This window comes from Diabrotica undecimpunctata, chromosome 6 (genome assembly GCF_040954645.1).
Source record: "Diabrotica undecimpunctata isolate CICGRU chromosome 6, icDiaUnde3, whole genome shotgun sequence".
NCBI lineage: Eukaryota > Metazoa > Arthropoda > Insecta > Coleoptera > Chrysomelidae > Diabrotica > Diabrotica undecimpunctata.
Genome location: NC_092808.1, coordinates 10079938 through 10103539, shown reverse-complemented (window position 1 = coordinate 10103539; position 23602 = coordinate 10079938). Strand labels below are relative to the sequence as shown.

Below are 23602 nucleotides of genomic sequence, written 5' to 3'. Positions count from 1 at the left end.
TTTGGTTGCGTTTGCATCTGTGTTGGTGCACTGGTGGTGAAAGGATTAGCCGACTTTACTCATTTCTAGGGGACGCCCGATTGCTTTCACATGTAATCGCAATCTACGTGGAGTCTCCTTTCATGTCCCCCAATTTAGAAAGAAACCCATAAACAAGAACCAGAGATACAGTTAACAGTATAACAAAGTATCAAATCTTGTGGATTTTGAGGATCACATTTTGAAGCTTTGTGGACGATTTCGTTGAAAGGCAATTTTTTTCGAATTTTGGCACATTAAAACTTAATAATACACTATAAACAAAGCTCCTGTGAATTATTAAAAACAAAAGGAACTAAATATTTGTCCTTCATTTATTTTTAATAATATTGATAGAATAAATCTTCTTCTTTCATAAGCTACCCGTAAAATTACTGTAACTTCATTATTTTCCTAAGTTAATTGTTGCAAAAAAAATTAATGCGGTTTAAACAAATAAAATAACTGTTAACCTATTTAACCGATCGCTTTGAAATTTTGATCATATTTTAAGCACAAGTCCCAACATTCCATGTAATATTATGAAGGTTCTAAATTAAGTCATTATTATTTCCTCCTCCTGAGTCCTAATCTCTTTTGGGATGTGGTGACACCATCAGGCCTTTACAGTTTTTTTCGCGATTTCCCTCCATCCTTCTCTGTCCTGGGCTTCGGCTTCATCTAACCCTTGGTTAATTAATATTTTTGTTTGATCTACCCAACGGCTTGGAGATCTTCGCCTATGTCTCTTTCCTTCAACTATACCCTCGACTATCAGTTTTTCCAGCGTACCTGTTCTTCTAGCAATGTGTCCAAAATACTGCAAATATCTCTGTTGTATTATCCTTTACTTTATCATCATCATTTTGGCTTTACAACCCTGTGTGGGTCCTAGCCTCCCCAAGAATTTTTCTCCAGTCGTCCCTATCCATCGCCTTCCTCCGCCAAGCACGTATTTCCATATTTCTCATATCTTGGTCTATGTTATCTAGGAATCTTGTTCTGGGTCTTCCTCTTCTTCTTTGACCAATAGGTCTATCAAGGAGCGTTTTTCTAGCTGGGTCGGTTTGCTCCATCCGCATTACATGGCCTACCCACCTCAGACGTCCTATCTTTATGTGTTTTACGATATCTGGTTCCTGGTATATCCTATAGAGTTCGAAGTTGTATCGTCTTCTCCAGACACCATTTTCATTTACCGCTCCATAGATGCGCCTTAGTATTTTTCTTTCGAAACATCCTAACATGTTTTCATTGCTTTTTGTTAAAGTCCAGGTTTCTGAACCATATGTTAGGACTGGGCGTATTATTGTTTTGTAGAGTTTTACTTTTGTATTTCTTGATATAACTGTAGATTTAAAAAGGAGATTAAGCCCAAAATAGCATCTATTAGCCGTGCAAATTCTGCGGCTTATCTCTGCGGTAGTGTCATTTTCAGTATTGACGAGCGTTCCCAGGTATACAAATTCGTTAACTGCTTCGATGACGTCATTTTCTATAACAAGTGGCCGTAGTGTTTGTGGTTGCGTACCTATTTTCATGTATTTTGTTTTGTTGGTGTTTATTATTAAACCCATTTTTGCAGCCGCTTCCTTTAATGCTACGTACGCCTCTCGTGCTGCGTTTTCCGTTCTCCCAACAATATTGATATCATCAGCATATGCTAAGATTTGCATAGATTTGTTATATATTGAACCGGTAGTTGTGATTTGTGACGTACGTATTACTTTTTCCAGAGCTAGATTGAATAGTATACAGGAGAGTGGGTCTCCCTGACGTAGCCCGTTATTTGTTTTAAAAGGTTCAGAGAGTTCCCCCTGGATTCGTACTTTGCATTCAACTTTTTCAAGGGTTAGTTTGGTTAAACTTACCAACTGATTTGGTACTCCTAGGTCTATCATTGCTCTAAACAATTCTCTTCTATTTACAGAGTCGTAGGCTGCCTTGTAGTCTATAAATATGTGGTGCGTGTCTACACCGTATTCCAGTGTTTTCTCTAGAATTTGTCTTAGGGTTGAAATCTGATGAATTGTTGATTTACCACCTCTGAAACCAGCCTGGTATTGTCCTATTATTCGCTCTGCATATGGTGCCATACGATGGCATAGTATATTGGAGAACATTTTATACGCTGCATTTAGGAGCGTAATTCCTCGATAGTTAGAGCATTCAAAGATATCACCCTTTTTGTGTATGGTGCAAAGTATTCCAATATTCCAATCATTGGGAAGGGACTTCTGTATCCATATTTCTTTTATAAGCTGCTGTAGGGCTATTATGATATCGTGGCCACCTTCTTTATATAATTCCGCTGGGAGATTATCTATTCCGGGTGATTTGTTTCTGGCTAGTTTGTTTATAGCGTCTTTAACTTCCAGGATCGTTGGTGGATCCTCCTCCCTCTCGTCTGCTCCGCTTACCTCGCAGCTTTCGTCTTCCGGGTTTTCTTCTTCCTCTATATTAAGTATGTGGTTAAAATATTCCGTCCATCGGTTTAGTACGTCTGTTCTTGTTGTTAAGAGATCGCCATTTAAACTTCTACATTGATTTGTGTTTGCCTTAAATTCTTTTCTGTTGATGTTAACTTTCTTATAGAATGTTCTGAATTCTTTCTCTCTGTTGAGGTTTTCTATATATTGAAGTTCCTTTTTTAAGTGGTTTCGTTTCTTCATTCTGTGTATTTTCTTTTCTTCTCTTCTCTTTGTCTGGTAATTCTCTATACTTGTTCTAGTTCGGCGGGTAAGCATTTTTGCATAGGCTTCATTTTTTTTCTGTGTTGCGTCTTTGCATTCATCGTCAAACCAGTGATTTTTTCGGGTACAAGTTTCTGTTCCTATTTCATCTTGTGCTGCTGACTCAATATCTTCCCTTATCCTGTTCCGGAATGAGTCTATATCTCTCTGGTCTTCTTCGCCTAGACTTTGATTCCTTAACCTATTGGTAACATTTTCCCAGTACTGTTTTGCAACAGTTGCATCTCTCAGCTTCTGTACATTCCATTTCTTTCTATTTATTTCTTTTTCTTTGTTGGAGTTTGAAATTCTAGCCCTAAGTGTTGAGATCACTAAACAATGGTCTGAGTCTATGTTTGCGCCTCTATAACTTCTGCAGTTTATTATGTCCGTTCCGTGTCTTGAATCTATTAAGATGTGATCAATCTGACTAGTTGTTCTTAAATCAGGGGAGGTCCAGGTTACCTTGTGTATATTCTTGTGTTCAAAATAGGTGCTAGCGACGGTCATGTTCAGTGCTGCTGCTAAGTTTATCAGTCGTAATCCATTATCGCTACTGATGTTGTGTAGGCTATCCTTTACTTTAAGTTGTTCCAATATAGATACGTTAGTGAGATGATCCATCCAGGATACTCTTAACATGCGGCGGTATACCCACATTTCAAAAGCATCTAGTTTATTTTTATCCGCTTTCTTTAAGGTCCACGTTTCGGATGCATATATGGCTATGGGAAAAATGAGTGCCCTTACCAGCCTTAGTTTTGTGTTTATTGTTGTGCTAGAATTTTTCCAAATTGTTACCAGTTTCATCATAGCTGTTCTAGCAATAGTCAACCTTCTACGTATCTCACTGTCACACCCTCCGTCATTTGTTATTAGGGATCCCAGGTATATAAAACTATTTACTACTACATTATTATTTATATAACAAAAAGAAAAACGAATTTTCTGACTATTTTGCAACTTTCTAAGTAACAAATAAGGATAGAAACATTTGAAAATTTTGCCATTTTGAAGGTTTTTATTTCAATTATAAGTTTCTTACCTTCAAATTTGTTTCAAATGCTTCACTTTTTGCTCATAGACAAAAAAAAAACGAAAATTTATATTTTTTGACCTTAATTTGTTAATAACTAATTAAGTCCAAAAAATCGACTGCAGAGAACATTATGTTCTTGTTGTAGAAGTCCATACTTCTCATAACAACCATCGCGGCGGGGCCACTGACACAATCAGGGTACTTTTTTTGCTTATTTTCCTGAACTATAATAAATTCAAAAATAGTCTATATCAAATTTATATAGTTTAAACACTTTTTTAATATCAACAAATTTTTAGATGCTACTGCAACAGCAGCCGATGATGATCCTCAAGAAGATGATGATATCTCCGAACATAACAGCAATGACGAAGGAGAGGAAGAACAAGATGAAGATGAAAAGTCGGATAAAGAAAATGAAGAACCTAACGAAGACCACGAAAAAGAAACCATACAAAGTGCAAACGATAAAGAAGAGGTAACGCCGTTTAAAAAACCTCTGAGGAGAATACTAAAAGCTTTCACTGAAGATTCAGATGAAGATGAAGATGCCGAATTAGCTTCTACTATTAACAATATTTCTGATAAATTGAACAAAAGTAATGAGGATTCCAATTCAACACGTAAGTGATGTAGTTTAGAAAGGGGTAACATTGGAAGATTTAACATGAATTTTGTTTTAGAGGATGGTTATATCACGCCGTATCAACCTCAAAAGCAGGAGACGCCAATTAGACAGAATTTTAGAGAAAGGTGCAATTCTGATTTAAAATTCTGTACTCCTGTTTCTTATATTACTGGACTACAAAATTTGACACATTCGGCTTCGAAGGTATGTAAATATTTTTTACTATAGTGTTTTTCCACTCCTTAATTTTTTACAACGAACTTACAACGCTTTTAAACTTTTTAAAAACACTGTAAACCGATGAAGCCAGATCTGGTGAATAAGGTGGTTGTTGTAGTATTTTGAATCCTAAATTGTTTACATCACAACAATCGATTTATGTGTAGGAGTGTTGATCTGTAAAAACAAACCCTTGGACAAATTTCCTCACTCCATAATTTTTTCTTGTAGAGTAGTCAGTAACGTCAAATAGTAATTCCAAGTCATTGTTCTACTCTTGTCCAGAAAATCAATTATAAGTATTCTTTGGCAATCGCAAAAAAACTGAAGCAAAATTTCCAGCATATCTTTGAACACAAACTTTCTTAGGCCTTGGAGAACCAGATTGTCTTGATTTCATTGATTGCTGCTTTGCTTCTGGGTCGAATAAATGATTCTACTCATGCAAGATGCCTATCCAAAGGCTAGGTTAAGACTGAATTCCTTGTTTCACGCATCGATTTTCATTTCCCCTGCAAAAACAAAAACTCTCGCCTGGGATCTGATGTAATTTCATTTCCCTGGGATTGTTAAGGGTAAGCGAAACACGTAAGCAGTTCAGTGGATGTTCTGCAATGAGTCATACCTATATTCTTCTGAGCAGTAAAAGCAATATTTTAGAAGATATTTTTTTATAACTTTTTAGAAGATATTTTTTTATAACTTTTTAGAAGATATTTTTTTATAACTTTTTCGAAGCTATTACAGCTTAGCTGCTTAAAACTTTTTGGTAAAATATTGTAATAGTTATACTTGGGCAATTTTTATCTGAAAGATCTAATCTACAGCGATTTGTTCGTAAGTAGTGACAGTTTTTCGTATTGTGAACGTGAAAATCTGATTGCTTTATTAAATAGGCCCGTTTTCTGTGAATTTCAATCAGAACTTGAAATATCAACAGAGTAGGTAGCGGCATAATTTTTGAATTTGATAAAGAAAGGTCGGCAGTGTTCTAGATAACTAACCCCTGCTAAAATCCTGTTAGCTTTCTTTTGCATTCTAAAAATTTGAAGTGCATTTGTTGAATTGCCCTATATGATTAATCCATAGTTTAGGTGAGAGTGGAATAAAGAAAAATATGTCATTTTTAATGTTTCAAAATTGACAACCCTTGCTAGTTGGCGACTAACAAATAATGAACTTAATAGGTTTTTCTTTAGTTGTGAGATTTGAGCCGACCAGTTCAGTCGATTATCTATGGTTATTCCCGATAGTTTAACAATCTCTTTGTTATCTGCGTTTTATCAGAGTTAAGTTTTAGTTTGTTTGCAGCAAACCATGTGCTAGATTTAGTAGAAACTTCCTCGTAAGACATTTGTAAATCATCATTATTTTTTCCTGATATAACGTAAGTCGTATCATCTGTGTACGTATTTGTACGGAGATATGAGTTTAGGCAAATCGTGACATTAATAAACAAAAGAACCGAACCGAAGAGGACCGAACCTTGAGGAACTCCATGTTTTTTATATATATATATATATATATATATATATATATATATATATATATATCTATATATATATATATATATATATATATATATATATAAAACATGGATATATATATATATATATATATATATATATATATATATATCCATGTTTTATATATATATATATATATATATATATATCCATGTTTTATATATATATATATATATATATATATATATATATATATATATATATATATATATATATATATATATATATATATATATATATATATATATATATATATATATATATATATATATATATATATCGGTTTCAAAACGTCTTGCGTCGTTGTCCGATGCCTAATTTCCACGAATTTCTATCATTCCATTGTTCTTCGGTCAAGTCTCGGGAGCTCATTGCCTTTGTTATTCCCTCCTTCCATGTTCTTTTTGGTCTTCCTCGTTTCTTACGATTTGGTGGTATCCATTTCATGGCGATTTTTGGTAGTCTTGTTTCTGGCATTCTTTGAACATGGCCATACCATATAAGTTGTTTCCTTTCTATGTCTGTTGCCAGTGATCCATCTACCCCCATCCGATTTCTTATTTCATCGTTTCTAATTCTGTCTGCTCTAGATATTCGAAGTGATCGTCTAAATACATCCATTTCTGTTGCTTCGAGTTTTCTTTTATTGCTTTCTGTTAGTCTCCATGTCTCTGTACCATAGGTTAAGCTGGTTTTTATGAGAGATTCATATATATTGTATTTTCGTCTTTTACCAATTTCTGAGCTCCAAAGAACTCCGTTAAGGCATCCAATTGTTCTACGGGCCTGGGTTATTCGTTTTCTAATTTCCCTATTGTCTGTGCCTGTGGTGTCGAAATCAATTCCTAGGTAGGTATATTCAGTGCAGAATGCAATTTCGGTTGTGTCCATCTGAATGTTGGATAGTTCTGCGCCTATTGGGATATATTTTGTTTTTTGTGTATTGAGTTCTAAACCCCACTTCTTGTGAAAACTCCATGTTTTACGGATAGAAAATCGGAGAAGTGAGCTTTAGACACTACCGCCTGGTGTCTGCCATATAGATAAAAAGTTATAAACTTAAAGAGGGATACCTCTGATCCCATAGTAATTTAATTTCTGAAGCAAAATGTCGCGTGAAACGCAGTCAAAAGCCTTCGACAAATTGCTATGCAAAGAGAAATTGCTATGCGATTGCCGCGTTCAAGCACCTCAATCACCTTGCTCACATCATTAAATACCGCGTTCGAAGTAAAACGAGCACTTCGGAATCCATTTTGTGAGTTGCTAAAATAATTATTTGACTCAAAATAGGAATACAATTGTTGTTTGGTAACCTTTTCAGTCACTTTCCCAAAAGTGTAACGAAATATTTTGCCTACCATATAGGGTATAATTATAGGGATTTGAAAATTGGAACAGAAGTTACTGGGGTGGAGATAGGGCAAGCAAAATAAACGATACTGTGCGAACGGCACTCAGGGCTTATTTGGAGAGCTGGGTCGTGGATAAGTGAACGGCAAGGGGTCGGATTGGGGCAACTACAAAATGGAACAAATGGAAACTTACATGAATCTCCTAGACAAAGGGGTTACAAAAACAACAAGAAAGATCTCTAGCAATTTAAAATGGACGCCGCTTCGAATGGTCCTAGTCTTGCTGGATAAAGAAAAAAAAGGCACTTCCTAAGATAAGAAACGCAAAAAGAGGTTGGGAGACTTTTCTAAAATAAATAATAATCAAATTGGTTAGAGAAATAAATTAAACATTTATTGTTGCCTCTACAAACAGTTACAAAAATATAGATGACAAAAAAAATACTATATTAATAGTTACAAAGATTTATACCAAAAATAACAAAGACCACTTACGTGTCATCCGTTTACAAACTTTGTTTTACAAGTGGAAGTTGCTACAAAAATTACAAAAATAGTTACTGGACTATAAGTTACTGGACTATAAACATGTGGCAGAAATAATTTATTACAAATAAAGAAATATCTTTAAAATGAGTCATAAGATTTACAATAGTAGTTATCAAAATTTAAATTGTTATGAAAGCAATTATTATTTTAAACTGTTTATTTTTACTTCAAGAGTTTAAACAAAAAAGTTACCTGGATTACACTAAAGATTACACTAAAGTCGGAAACTGGACCTACTAAAATTTCTAGGGTAGAACTGGGGTTAAACTCTCTGCCACACGAACAAAAGGACTGCACTGAACGGCACTGGATACAGACTTCAGACTGGGCTTCTTAAAAATTCAACAATGGAACATGTTATCCTTCAAATTTGTTGTACTCACCGTATTCACCGTATTTTTCGACAAATTGTCCGGTTTTTCGCAAAACTACATAACGACCTTGAATTCACTCAACCCTCGAAATCGGCCGGGGCCAGTTTTGCGTCTTCCTTTTCAAATCTAACCTGTTCTCGCAACCGGAATACTCCAAAATTCTCGTTAAACATATTACAAAACGACCTTGAATCAAACTACTTTTCAAATTGTATAATTTACATCATTTAATCACTTAAAAATCAATAAAACCATATTTTGGAATTTTTCTTCTTTTACCTCACAATGTAAACAAAATTGGGTAATAGTTAATACTTGGCACAGGGACGTCTTAATAAATTTTATATAATTGCATATCGATATTTTAAGTAATTTCAACATGCTACAAAAGTAGAAACAATTCTTATGGGTCTGTAATTGTCAATTTTTGAGGCATCACCTTTCTTGTAGACAAGTAGTATGTTCGAGTATTTTAGTACTTCCGGAAATACAATTGATAGAAGTAAATTAATAAGATGAGTGAAAGGTTTTAAAATAATTTTGATAAGTTTCTTTTAAAATTTTGCTATTAATTTCGTGAAAATTTGAATTACTAAGAGACTTTATTATTTAAGAGACCTCTTCTTCCTCAACGGGACGAAAAGAAAGGACTTGCTCGGAGAAGGATAATTTTTATAATTGAGAAGGACATCGACATTAATAGTGGGAAGAGATGTAATTATATTCTGTGCAATTGTAGTAAAAATTGTTTATTTCGTCTGGAGGTAGATCAGGTTGTACCGATCTTGTATTGTTTCTTTCTAAATTTATAATTTTCCAGATGTCTCTAGGTTTATTATTGGAATTAGTAATAAAATCACAGTAAGCTGACTTTGTAGTATTTTAGTAAGAGAAAAATTAGATCTGTAAGACCTTAATTCATTATTAAACCATTGCACGGGTGTTAGTTCCGGTGTTAAAACTGCGACTTGACTATCGGACGTCATCTTGGAAACTATAAACATAATTAGATATAATTATTTGTTATTTATTTACCTTAAAAATTTTAGTTACAGTCTCCTTTAAACGTACCGTCTCCCTTGAAGGAAGCAGACTGGCATACTACATTACAGAAGAAACTATTCGCAGATTCAGTAATAACAGACTCTCAGGTAATTAACTACGAATTTACTTTATTTATATTGATGATAATAGCTTCTATCTACTTTTGACAACATATCATTAATTTATATTAACTTTAACTGTTTTATTTGTTAGGCTGAAGCTATGGATGAGTTATGTTCTGACAAATTTCCTGCGTCTCAGGATGTACAAGAAAACTCAAATGAAGAAGTGACTAAAGATAACTCTGAACAGCAAAACGATTCTGGAGAAATGCCTTCATCGACACAACCGACCACGCAGGATCTTTTGAATGCCAGTTCGGGAGATTTTCAGGATCTGCCTTCCACGCAGGATCTTTTGAATATATGTTCAGGAAAATTTACAGGAATTTCGCAGGTATTTTTTTTTCTCAATACTTTAAATCTAGTACAAAAGTTTTATAAAGAAATCTGTTAGCGTGTGTTCGATACCAACGTGGTAATGTTTTCTTTACAATAGGTCTGCTGGCCATTATTTGTTAGATTATTTCTTAATATTTGAAATCTATTGAAAAATCGTATCATTGGGATATAGGGTGCTTTTTGTTCATTTCTCTTTGTTTAGCGGAAATTTTTTCCATTGATGAATCGTTTTAAAGGAGTTTTATGTAGTTTGTTTTGTTCTTAAATTCTCAATTTCTTGCGGTTTTTGGATTGTGTTCAGCATGTTTCTATATATATTTTGAAGACACACACTTGTATACATTTTTACATTGTTGTAAATGTTTATAAAGATCCTTTTACATCTTTTAAGTGTTTCTAAACGGTTAAATGCATTTAAACCATATTTTACATGTTTCTACATATTATCTCTATAAATGCCTACATATATGTAAACATTCTGCAATATTCTACGTGTTTTTGCATATTTCTAAGTTTTTATACGTTTCCACATGTTTGTATGCCTTTCTAGACGTATTATTACATAGACCGTGTGTTTATACCTGTATACAAATAGGTCTATTAAGTTATATTTGTTTTTACATTACCACATGGAACATAGAATATGTATCTCTGCATATTTTTACGCGTTTCTTAGTATTTGTTCATCTTTTTATATGTTTTAGCACCTTTTATAGGTTTCTGAATATTTCTGCATATTTCTGAACGTATCTATACAATTTATCACATATTTGTACATGTTTTTGTTATGGTTCTGTATATACCCACGTTTATACATGTACATCACGTTTTTACATGTTTTTGCACAATTCTAGGTGCTTTTATATCGATATATATTTGTACAAGTTTTTATACGTTTCTACATTTTTTTACATGGTTTTAAAGATGCTTTATACCAGCTACCTCGTGCTTCTTAATGTTTTTACGTATTTCTACTATTGTGCACATGTTTCTATGTTTATATTCTTTATTTCTGTACGTTTTCACATGTTTGTGCACAAACTGGGTGTATATACGTATCCACTGGGTTCTGCTTGCGTCTTAAAGTTTATACACGCTTGTAAATGTTTATAACCGTTTCTAAATGTTCATACGAGTTTTTTCTGGTTTGTACATCCTTTGGCATGTTTATACACGCTTTGTACATTTCTATACATCCTTCCATATTAATTTATATTTTTACATGTTCGTACATGTCTGTATATATTATTTTATAGGTTTGTTTGTGTTTTTACATCTTTCATTCTTTGCTCTACCTGTTTATATGCATTTTTGCCATACTTTAGATGCTTCTACACATAAACGTTTTATATTTATCTACGTTTGTACACGTTTCTGCATATTTTACATGTTTTCACTTGTTTCTATATCTTTTTATAAGTTTATCCATGTTTATAAAGGTTTCTATGGTTGAGAATTCCATGGGTACAAAGAGTTACTAATGCTGAGGTACTTCGTCGCATGTGTAAACAAAAAGAATTACTAAGAATAATCAAAGAGAGGAAAATGCAATACTTGGGTCATGTGTTGAGAGGCGAAAGATATGAATTACTTCAAGTTATACTGGAAGGAAAAGTACAGAGCAAAAGATCAGTAGGAAGACGCCAGAACTCGTGGCTGAAAGACCTGAAGAGATGGTTCGACCGCTCATCCGCAGAAATCTTTCGCGCAGCAGTTTCCAAAACTACAATTGCCATTTGGATCGCCAACCTTCGATAGGAGACGGCGCCATGAGAAGAAGAAAGGTTTCTAAAGTTATAACATGCAGATACAGTATGGATTTCAGCGGTAAATTGGATATTGAATTCATATAAATCAGGAAAAGTGTTGGTCACAATAGTGACCCTTGAGGAACTCCACATGCAATATCTTCTATTTAACCCTTTCTCTAATTTGCTGTATATGTCTGTAATTAAGTCAGTAGCAGCAGAGACTTTGTTTGAGCTATGACTAAAACCATACTGCCTGGTAAACTAGTAGCTGGAAGAATCAAAGAATTGGAACATTTGGTTATTTACACGACATTCCAACATCTTTGACATGGCTGTTAAAAGAGATATTGGACGATAACTTCCAGGTTCCTTTGAGTTCCTTCCTTTATGCAATGGTCCCACTATCGCCATTTGGGATGAATCCAGTGATAAGAGAGAGGTTAAAAAATTTAGTTATAATCGGTAGCAGCTCCTCTGCAAAGTCTCTAATAAGATCCACACTAAAGCCATCGCAGCCTGGAGATTATCCTTTTTTTTTTTTAGTTTTCTTATGAAATCTCTAATATCACTTTCCGAGACTTGTTGCCACTCGAAAATGTATTTTCCTGGCTCTATATTTATTGGAGGTGGTATTTTATTTGCTACAGATTTTCCTACATGTGCAAAGTATTGATTTAATTGATTAGATACGGCCTCAGCTCTATTGAATGTAGAATTATGAATGTAGAATGTAGAATATTTATTTGAAAAATAATCTTTTTTGCTTTAGCCACTTCATCAATCTGCTTTTGTGCATATTTACAGGTATATTGCAGGAACTTACTATTTGGAAATTGTTTATGGCTTTTATAGTGTATATTTCGTTTTGAAACAAGGTTATGTAATGTAATATTGAACCAAGGTGTAAGGTTATTTAAGTGAATTCTTTTCGTCCCACAAGGAATTAATTACTCTTCAGATTTGATTTCCGAGTATTTATTTGACTTCTAAACTGCTTTCTGTTTATATTTGTTACCGTATTATATTTCCGGTAGACTTACGTGATGAGTTTTGACTGGATTTGGTGATCACCTAAACCCTCATCCGCTATAAAAAGCTTAGCATCATAATTTAAGGTGTTGGTCACTATATATAATCAATACAAGTAGCTGAGTGGCACGTAATTCTCGTAGGAAGAGTTTTATTCAATATTGTAAAATCATTGGAAGTGATTGTTTGTCGTGTTAATTTTTGTGGTAAACTCTCTTGGATCATGTCTATATTAAAGTCGCCAAATATCCAGATTGGTACTGTTTTGTTCATAAACATGTTTAAAGACATATCCACTAATCCCAAAAGATCATTATGATGGAAATCATGAGGTCTGTACACTCCTCCCACTATCAAAGGCCTATCAATCTTTAAGAAAAGAAAAGTATTGAACATTTTGTTTTATATCTATAGACTTCAGAATAATCGACAACAGTCTTTAATAAATATCCCTATACCTTTACCTTCCTTTTCTTTACACACATACACTGCACTACACCCATTCACATTAAAATATGGTAGTTCACCAGGTCTCTGGCATATTCAACTTAACTATCAATCCAAAAATGTTTCGTGTTTATAGCTATTGCTACATTGATAGTATAGTTGGTCACATCAAGGCCATACATATGGATAAACAAAAAAAAGTTAACCCAGCCTTGTTTTTGCGTTAGACGACCAAAAACACTCGTTCTCCAATGATATTTACGATGCTAGAATTATAATTTACAAATATTATTTTTATGTTATAGGTATTCAATGTTGAACCTTCCAAAAATTTAGTGACTCATAAATTGGACGCGATTGACGAGGATAAAAATTTAGGAGAAGACCAAGACATGATTATATCTCAGCTAATGAACGAAGAAGAGTTGGAGGCGTTCAAAAGAAAATTTGATTCTCCGGTGATTACACATTCTCAGAAAGTCATTCAGTTTCCAATGGAAGAAGAAATAACTGCTACTGGTGGTGTAATTGATTCTGATGAGGAGGATAATATATTAGAAGTGAAGAAGAGGAAGAAAAATCAAAAGAAGCTTACATTTTCAGGTAAAATATAGACTGTTACAATTATTATTGTTGTACAAACTATGTATTTTGTAGAATCAACTTTAAATTTTCATAAAAAATCCATATTGTACATTTTTTGTGTACTAGTCTGGATCCTTCTTTCCCAATCCTTTCACCTTGTTTGGAACGATTTCGATATGTTTTGTTTCTACGTTTGAACTCTTTTGGATGGGCATATTTGTTTCTAAATGTCTTTCATTTAACGTTGCTTCTACAATATTTCTACCAATGTTTCCAAAGATTTCTAAAGTTATCGTTTATTTTCCCTTTTTAGTCATTAAGTAGTTCATAAATTTTATTAGATTTTGCCCTTTTACTAATTTGCTTTTTATTTTTTAGATGATGAAAGTTCAGAAGATGAAAAAGAGGAGGAAGAGGAAATCGATTTACATGATGACATTGAAGAGGATGACGATGACGCTCCTGCACATATAAATTATGATTCAGAAGAAAATGAAGTGGAGTATACAGAGGAAAATGGTATTGATTTCGTTATAAAATTCGTTCTAGTTTGGTACTCAAACATAAGCAGTTAAACTAATGGACTTTTATTTTTTTTCATGATTTATCTTGACTGTATATCTCGATTGGAATATCCTTTTATCTTTTACATGGTGATTTGATGTTGATTAAATCCGTTTAACTCTTTTAATGACAAAATACAATTTACTGCTGAAAAAAAAAAACTAACAATAGCGTACCTTAAAAAAACTACTGTATCAGGCAGATTTCTAAACTTTGCTTCCAACCACCCAAAAAACCAGAAATACAGTACAGTTCTTGCTATGAAAAATAGAATACTCAATATATGCGACGACCACTTTCTAAGTAACAGTCGGAGCAAATTACTTGAGATATTTATTAACAACCGTTATCCGAAGACACTCTTTAAACAATTAATTTACAACTCCCACTATTATGATGGACCATTGGATAGAGATGCTCCACAAAACTTTAAATACAAAAGATTGCCCTTCGTTGATAATCTAACAAATAATATTCTAGCCCTCTTCAAACCATACACTAACATCAGAATTGGTAGGTACAGCGGTTGTAATAACAAAAGTTTGTTTTCTCGTATTAACGATAAGACACCAGTAATGTACACTACCAATACAATCTACAAAATACCGTGTTTAGGCTGCGATGGTTGCTATAATGGACAGACAAGCCAATGGTTAAAACAACGTATTACCCAGCACAAAAGTGCCTTCCATAAAGGTAAAAACACATGCGCTGTCGAACACTTCATCAACACAGGTCACAAGTTTGACTATATTTATGTTGAAATCCTATAAACAGTAACTAATTATAAAAACAGGCTCTTTCTCGAAATGTGTTCAAAAAATGTAAAAAATTACAAAGCAGATACGAATCAGTTAAGCAGCATCTACAGCAATATTGTGCAATCCATTTAATTCAAAATTAATTTACAATTTATCTTCTACTTTATATTATATATACAAATACAAAGAAACTCGTCTATCACACTATACACTTTTTGTTGTTTTATATGCATTTTAACAGTTCTACCTCTGTGAGTAAATATTTATGTAATTATTTCTTAATATTGCTTATCTCTTTGTTTTAATAAATATGTAGTGCAATTCTGATGAAGCCAACAATTAGTTGTGGAAATATTAAGTGACATCAAAATATAATTGTTTTACTTCCAGACAGACAGAACCTGAAATATACTAAAGAAAATTATTATATATATATATATATATATATATATATATATATATATATATATATATACCGATTCGGCAAATTTTCAACTACCGTATACGTTATTCAGTATGTGGAACAAAGATAACACTTAATTGTTTGAATACGAGTGAGACACAATCCACGCACTTGGAGTAGCGAGTCTAATTTTTAAACAGTGTTGCGAAATTTCTGTAACATAACTCCTTCTAAAACATTAGTCGGATACATGAGTGTAACATAATGTTTAAATCCACTACAGTTCATTGTAGAATGAAAATTAATATTGCCCCAACAAACCTTACATGAAGTAATCATGTAAGTATTATTTTTTAAACGATTAATCATTACTTCATTAATTAACAAAGAATACTGAATTGAGAAATTGAGATGCGACAACAGCGTGAGCTAAATAAATATCGCACTTCAGTAGACAGACAAATAGTATAAACCATTTGCCCCCTTTACGACTTCCCCTCAAAAGAATAGGCGGTCCTTATCTGTACAGCAGGTTTAAGGTCAATAAGGTAAGGTCTATTTCTTTGATTTTTAGCTGTCGTGGTAAAAGGTTGAAAACAAATAATTAACATGCCAAGCGTATACAGTAGAACCTCGATAAGTTAAATTCCAAGGGAAAAACCAAATATTTTAAGTTATACAGGTTTTAAGTTATCAAGGGTCTATGTTGTGATGGATTAATATAGGTCAGAAGTTCATTAAAATATAGGCATTTATTATACACTACATTCATTTATGATATTCGTTACAAAAAGTTAAAGCAATAATTAAAGGTATAGTCTACTAAAAAATGTCTGTGATTTTCTTTTGATTTAAACAATTCATAGATTCTAAATCGATTTGATTTTAAATAACATAGAGAAGAAAATACGTTATCTTTTGTTTCTACACTGCTCTATAAATGATCGTACAGTCGTTATAGCACTCTTGCTTCGTTGATTGATATGCTCTTAGATGAAGTTTGTGGGTCGTCATTAAATTCATCGTCTTTATAACTTTAAATACAGTACATGTTGTTATTCCATTATTCAGGATCATTATTATCTTCCTCTTCAAAATGATTTCTTGAGGTTCTGAAGAAAAACCACAGGTTCTAAAGCAGTTTTTCACTGTGAGGAGTGTTACGTTTTGCCATGTTTTGTTCATTATCCTCATTACTTGAAGAACATTGATAGAAGAAATCGTATTTTGCTCCATATCAGCTATCATTCTTCTAACAACTTCTTTTCTGTATAATGTTTTAAAATTTTTAATGATACTCTGATTCAAAGGTTGAAGTTGTGATGTTGTGTTTGGTGGAAGAAATTGTACTTTGATTGCCTTTAATGGTGGTATGTCTCCGTGTGCTGTTCAGTTGTCGATGAACAGAACAATTTTTCTATTTTAAGTTGCCCTTTGCTAATCTATATTATTCATCCATTTTTTAAAAAGTTCTGCTGTCATCCATGCTTTTTTATTGGCTTCATAATCCATGGGTAGTGATTTTAAACCTGCAAAACACCGAGGTTTTTTTGACTTACCTATATAATTAAAGGTTTGAGTTTTTCTGTGCCCGTAGAATTTACACAAAGCAGAATCCTAAGTCGTTCCTTGCTGTGTTTTTCTCCATGACATTTTTTATTTTTGAATGTTAATGTTTTTTCGGAAAGACATTTAAAAAACAGACCAGTTTCATCAGCATTAAAAACATCATTGGGATCATAATTATTCACTAAATTATGCAAGTCAGATTTCCATTCTTGGCAGACTGATTTGCTTACGCTCGTACTTTCGCCGCACATTTTTTTAAGGCTAAATCATTCGTTTATTGAAATTCTCTAACCAGCCATTGCTGGCTTTAAAATTATCGATTTTTAGTGAATTAGCGAACTCTATAGCCTTTTCTTTCAGTATGGGTCCACTGATACTGATGTTTTTGTTTCGATATTGTTTTAACCACGTAAACAAACACTGTTCCAAATTAGGGAATTCGGCAATTTTTGTCCCCTGATTCTTGTTTTTTCAATAGTTCGGTTTCTTTTTTTATGATGATTGATAATGTACTCTCGTGTATTCCAAATAGAGCCGCAACTTCTTTTCTTTTGAATCCATTTTTCACTGCTTCTATAGCTTTTAATTTATCAGCATATGTTAGCGTTGTTAATTTAAGTTACTGAGGGCCACTATTGATATTATTTATTTAAGTTATCGAGATTGTGTATTTTAAGTTGTAGAGGTTTTGGGCTCCGATGGGAAGGGAACATATAATTTTTTGAAGTTATAGAGGTTTTTAATTTATTGAGGTTTGACCTATCGAGATTCTACTGTATTTTCAAAAAGAAAAGATTCAAATGGTGAAATGGTATTATGGGAACCATTCTATTGTAGAAATAATACAGTTATTTATTGCTGCTTTTTAAAAACAATAACTTTTTAAAAAATGTTTTCCGATGAATCTTCATTCACAATCCATAAACGTCATAATCCATCTGTCGTCCGCTATTGGTCTAGGGAAAAGAAACATTTGAGTATTGCTGTGAAAACACAATTCCCAAAGAAATTAAATGTGTGGACTGGCATTTATAACGATGATATAATTGGTCCATTTTTTATTACGGGAAATCTGAATGGGAGAAAGTATCTAAATTTATTACGCAATCAGATTATTCCAGCTGTTCGAAACCTTGCGGTCAACTTCGATGATGTTTGGTTTCAACAGGATAGTTGCCCAGCACATAATGCAATCGAAGTTACAAATTATTTGGAACAAACATTTCCTGGAATAATTTCTACACGAGGAATAATAAAATGGCCCCCTAGATCACCAGATTTAGCACCTTTGGTATTTTATTTCTTAGGAATGCTAAAATCAAAATTATATCGGCATAATTTCGAATGAGCCACCAATTTAGCAGAATTGTAAGAAAAAATTGTTCAACTTTGTAGTCGAGTACAACCAAATCAGCTAAATGCAATGAGACTTGCTTTAATTGATAGATTCGGATTTTGTTTAGCTTAAAATGGTGGTTTGTTTGAACATTTAATTGGTTAGAGATTTTTTAAAAATGGCTTTAATTTTAATTATTTAGAATAATTTTTTTGATTGGTTTTTTTCTTATAAAAATAATATTTATATTTAGTTAATGTTTGTTAAGTTAATTATTGTTTTATTTCCTAGCTACCAGAGCTAAAAATCTACAAAAATTACATTTAAAACTCGAATTCCTATAAGTGTTTGAGTTTTTCTTAAAACTGACGGAAAGTTGGCGACGAAATAATTTTATGCAAAGAACTACACCCCATCAACGTCCGATAATTACTGTCGGTCATCGGTGTATTTTTATGCCGCTTCGCACTGTAAAAGAAGGCGTTGCTTAAAATTTCAAACTCTTCAGGGGAATAATGCTTTGTTGCCACACATAAATTACTTAAATCACTGTTCTTTGTTAACTAATAAAGTAATTGATAAAATCGATTAGAAAATATCAATTACGTGGCTACTTTATTTGAATTTTTTTGGGACAATATTAATTTTTATTCTACAATGAACTGTAGTGGATTTAAATATTATTTTAGACTCATGCATCGGACTAAAATTTAGAAGGAAAGATGTAAAAGAAATAATAGCAACACTGTTTAAAAGTCATACCTACTCCGTCGAGATGATGACTGCCTCTCACTTCTATTCAAACAATTAAGTGTTATCTTTGTTCCACATACTGAATAACGTATACGGTAGTTGAAAATTTGCCGAATCTGTATATATATATATATATATATATATATATATATATATATATATATATATATATATATATATATATATCTTTTGAAAGTGAGACAGACATTTGATCAGCCATTTTAAGTATCTATCTATGAATTTTAAAGTCACGTATCGCCCAGAATCGTATCAGAATTTGGACGTAACGCTTTTTTTGTTTATCTCTTTTTAAACATGCACACATACACTTGTTAAATACAAGAACAAACGTTTATCATAAATATATTATAAATAAATTGTAAATAATATTTCTTTTGCTCTTCTTCGAGGCGTACATCTCACGGACCAATGACAGTAGCCGTTTAACAATGTAGCGAACATTTGAAGTGGTAGGGAGGAGAAGTGGTGGGGGACGTCCATAGTAAGGGAACTCCTACCTTGTCCATTGCTGGACATCCATTAAACTGCCCCGCTGGGCTCTGTCTTGAGCTGTTCTTATCCAGTGTCCTTCTACTCTTTTATATCGTCACTCCAACGTGTCGTCTTTGAATTTTGGAATCTCGTCCTGCTCACTGATTTAGTGTCGTAATTTGTTGTATCTTTTGTACTTTTGTTCTTTGCCGGATGTGTGTACTTCTTACGCGAATTCCAAACATAGCTCTCTCCATTTTTCTTTGAGCGACCTTTAATTTATGTACCGAGAGAGGGAGATGAAGAGATCTAAATTACACCTCTTCCATTATTATTGCTATATATTCTTTAAAAAAATAGTCTCGCAACCGAATTGCTAGACTCCTATTACACTGCATATTTCCTTTTTTAGGATCCAAACCTTTAAAAATGGCTGATTTCTTTGAGGACGAAGCCGAACTCTCTGAGTCAGAATGGGGTAGTGCAGACGAAGACGAGAGAGACTTAGATACACTCGAGGTCGAAACAGGAGACGCCGAAAAAATTGATGAGAAGCAGATGAAGGCTGATCTGGAACGGATACATTTAAGGAGAATGTTAGATGATGATACACGAGAGGTACATATTGATTTTATCACTATTATTTTTTTTGTTTTTATTTGACATTTGACAGTATAAGATGTATAGGAAGTTCCTTGATCTTGTAGGCATATAGCCATGCTTTTAGTTGATATTTCTGAAGGTGGTTTTTTCATGTATTGCGTGTTGTATACATGAAAATATATAATATAAACGATTAATTTTTCTTATTTTTTAGGTGAAATTACTTCAAGAATTGTTACTCGACGATGGAGAGCTCCACGGTAGCGGCAGAGAAAGGCAGTTCCGATGGAAGAACATCGATTCTTTAGACATGACGGAAGAAGAAAAGAAGAACAGCGACGATGAAACCGGCGGCTTTGAAGAAGACGAAAGCGAGGAAATATGGCGTCGAAAACGTCACGAAAGGGAAATGTTTTTGAAGGAAAAACAGTCTCAAGAGTTCGACGATGATGACATCGATCTTTTGAGCGGAAGTGAAATTTTAAAAATTGGACATAAAGTTATACAAAGGAGTTTAAGTAATTCGCAGGGGAATCAGGCTACTGAGAAGAATATTGCGAATGGGAATAGCCCTATAGTTAAGACTGCTTTCAGTTTAGTGGTAAGTTTTTTAGTGAATTTAATAACAACCACTCCATTGATCGAAATAATTTCGAAAAACTCTTCTTCCTCTTAATTTAGTACCAACTCTTGTTTATTCTTACAACTAAGTCTTGGGACTCTGGGATGTAATGGGTTTTACAGAACTTGCAATTTTTGCTATCCTCTTATCGACCATTCTACTGGATTCTAAAGATTACCAAAAGAGGTTAAATTCCGCAATTTGCAATGGTTTGATTTTTCGCCTGTTCCGTTTGGTCTGCATTCTCGCCTTGTCGTCATCATTGTTATCCATCTTATCTGAGGCTTCGTTGTAATTTCTGTGACCAGGGATCCCTTCCTCATTTATACGGAAAATTTCCTCACGAAAAAAACTCTTTCGTGAGGTTTGTTTGCACGTTGCACATCTTCCTCCTCGTTCCATGAGCTCTTGTCAAGACGTGGTGACACTCTAATAGCAACTTGCTGCGATCCTGTGTCAGATGGATGGTTTGCTTCATGTAGGGATTTTCATACCAGTCTTCATTTGGTCTGCCCATCGGGTTGGATTATATAACAGATATTATATAAGACCTTTATAGTAAAATTTTGAGTTGTACAAATAAAGACCCGTTAAAATATTCTTTACAGCTGTTAAAAAGGACTTTAAAGACGGTTAGAAACTGTTGCTATTAATTCCGTATAAATTGCTGCTTTAAATACAGTCATACCGGTATATATACACATTCTGTTCTTAAAGTCCGAAGTAGAATAGTCTCACCGCGATTCACTTATACTTATTTTGCTTTCACCACGCATTATTATACAAGCAAAGACATAGCAAGAGGTTACGTTTTTAAATTAACTACTTTTTTCTATTTTTCTAAGTACAATATACTTTTTTTGTCGTTAATAACAATATTTTTTAGCATAAACGAGGTTCTTTCCTAAGTCGTGGCGATGAGGTCTTGCAGCGGTTAGCAGAATACAACAAAATTTCGACTACAAGCGAGGTCATTGCTCAAAAAGCCAAAAACTCGAAGAACTTTTTGTTTCAAACTGTAGAGGTTAGAGAAGCCACCGAAAAATTGACTATCTTTGTAAGTATGCTTTAAAATTTGATATAAATTATCTTTTAATAAACATTTTCTCAGATTTTAGATTGAAAGTGAAGGATATTTGTGTTGTTTAGATGCGTATTAGACAGCCAGAAAGGAATCTGTAAATTTATTTAGAGCTGTGGTAAATTTTAGCAATCTTTACGTAGTCGATACAGGTTTCGACTTGTTTCTCTTTTCTTCCATCGAATGGTATTCGAATAAGTAGCAAATGCGGGTTACATACCTACTTTATGTCCTCCAGGTTCTCAGGTCTTCAGTTTAGCACTATTTGATGCCAAAGATCTTATAGAAATCTAAGAAGACAAGTTAAGAGTATAGAGTGGAGGAATCTTAAATAAAAAACTGCTCTTCTACTATTAAAACGTCAATGTCAAACGTTAAAATATCAAAAATACATAGCATAAGGACAAATAGAGAGAAAGTCCTATACTAAAAAAGTAATACCTTCCAGACACAAATATCTGCATTCATGATTTCTAGTGCCTAATGTCCACAAAGAACGCTCGACTCTCTCTCTGAACTCACCAAGGTGTCTGGGATCTCTTACTGTGCAATGCACTATTGCCTCTTCAATTCTGAGATTGTACTTTTGTGTCGTCGATGATGATATGGTATTAGGTGCAGGTAGCGTGAAGATTCTTGACTGCTAAATCTGGGCTGATGGACAAAGCGTTTATTGCGATTGACGACCTGCCTCTAAGTTAGAATTTATTCGATTTCGTCATCTCTATTATTGATACAATTAGGGCGTTTTTAGATCTCAATGGCTTCTCCGATAAGCCTTGGATTATAGAAACAAATAATTGCTATGGTTCTGGAATTTTCAAACCTAATTGTGTGACCAAAAATCAAACTCAAATCGTCAGTGATCACTCATGTTGCCTAGTCCGTTTCTGATTATGAACGTTTTTTGTCCGTCTTGGAAAGCTATCATCCATTTGCGTACCATTCTATCACTCTAGATGTTTTGTGCATACTCTTTACAAATCTAACGGTGGATATTAAGTACATTCACGCATTTATCACTTAAAAAATGAGTAACAGTACGTATTTAACAGTCCGCAGGATTCTAAATCGGCTGAGACATTGTTAATACGCAAAAGTAAATGTTTAAACAATTGATTGTTACCCCAATGCCATCTGTGACGTACAAACAGATGGAGATGCATAGTACACATTAAATTTCTTTATTGTCCCGTTTTATGTTGTGCAAATTAAAAAGTATCTAAATATAAAAATTTTATTTTTAGAACAAACGAAAAGCTGCAGATGCTACTCCACGAGCTATAAAGAAGTTAAGATTGACTGATAATTTAAGTCCTGCCATAAAGAGGAAGAAGAAACCTGACAAACCAGACGTCAAGGCCAAACTGTTTGGCGTTTCCTAGCGGCTCTATTTATTTTTATTAATAGTAAGACAAAAATGTTTATACAGTCTGTAATATATTTTAATATTTTGATAATCTTGGTTTTTTTTGTCTTGTTTTTTCCCAAACAGTTTCCCTGGTACGCCTTGATAATAGCTTTGCTTGCCGTTTGTACTGCTAAATTTATAGCCTCTACCCATTTAAACAAGTTCATACTTTTCCTGAGATTTTTACTGAGAGACTCTCTATATCCTACCCAGTTTTTATCTCTAGGATTTAATTTCTGATGGAAATATA

At 33.4% G+C, this 23602-nt stretch overlaps 1 protein-coding gene across 1 annotated transcript in view; it reads left to right on the top strand.

The window, feature by feature from the left end:
- Claspin (claspin) overlaps positions 1-23401 on the top strand; it is a 31078-nt gene extending 7677 nt beyond the window's left edge. The window contains exons 7-16 of the mRNA XM_072534189.1: positions 4089-4412; positions 4473-4621; positions 9490-9591; positions 9698-9940; positions 13478-13775; positions 14136-14276; positions 20048-20253; positions 20453-20839; positions 21747-21917; positions 23189-23401. Coding sequence (XP_072390290.1) covers positions 4089-4412; positions 4473-4621; positions 9490-9591; positions 9698-9940; positions 13478-13775; positions 14136-14276; positions 20048-20253; positions 20453-20839; positions 21747-21917; positions 23189-23326 — 2159 coding nt within the window. The 3' untranslated portion in view covers positions 23327-23401. The remainder of the gene's footprint in view (positions 1-4088; positions 4413-4472; positions 4622-9489; positions 9592-9697; positions 9941-13477; positions 13776-14135; positions 14277-20047; positions 20254-20452; positions 20840-21746; positions 21918-23188) is intronic.
- Positions 23402-23602: the final 201 nt, after the last annotated feature.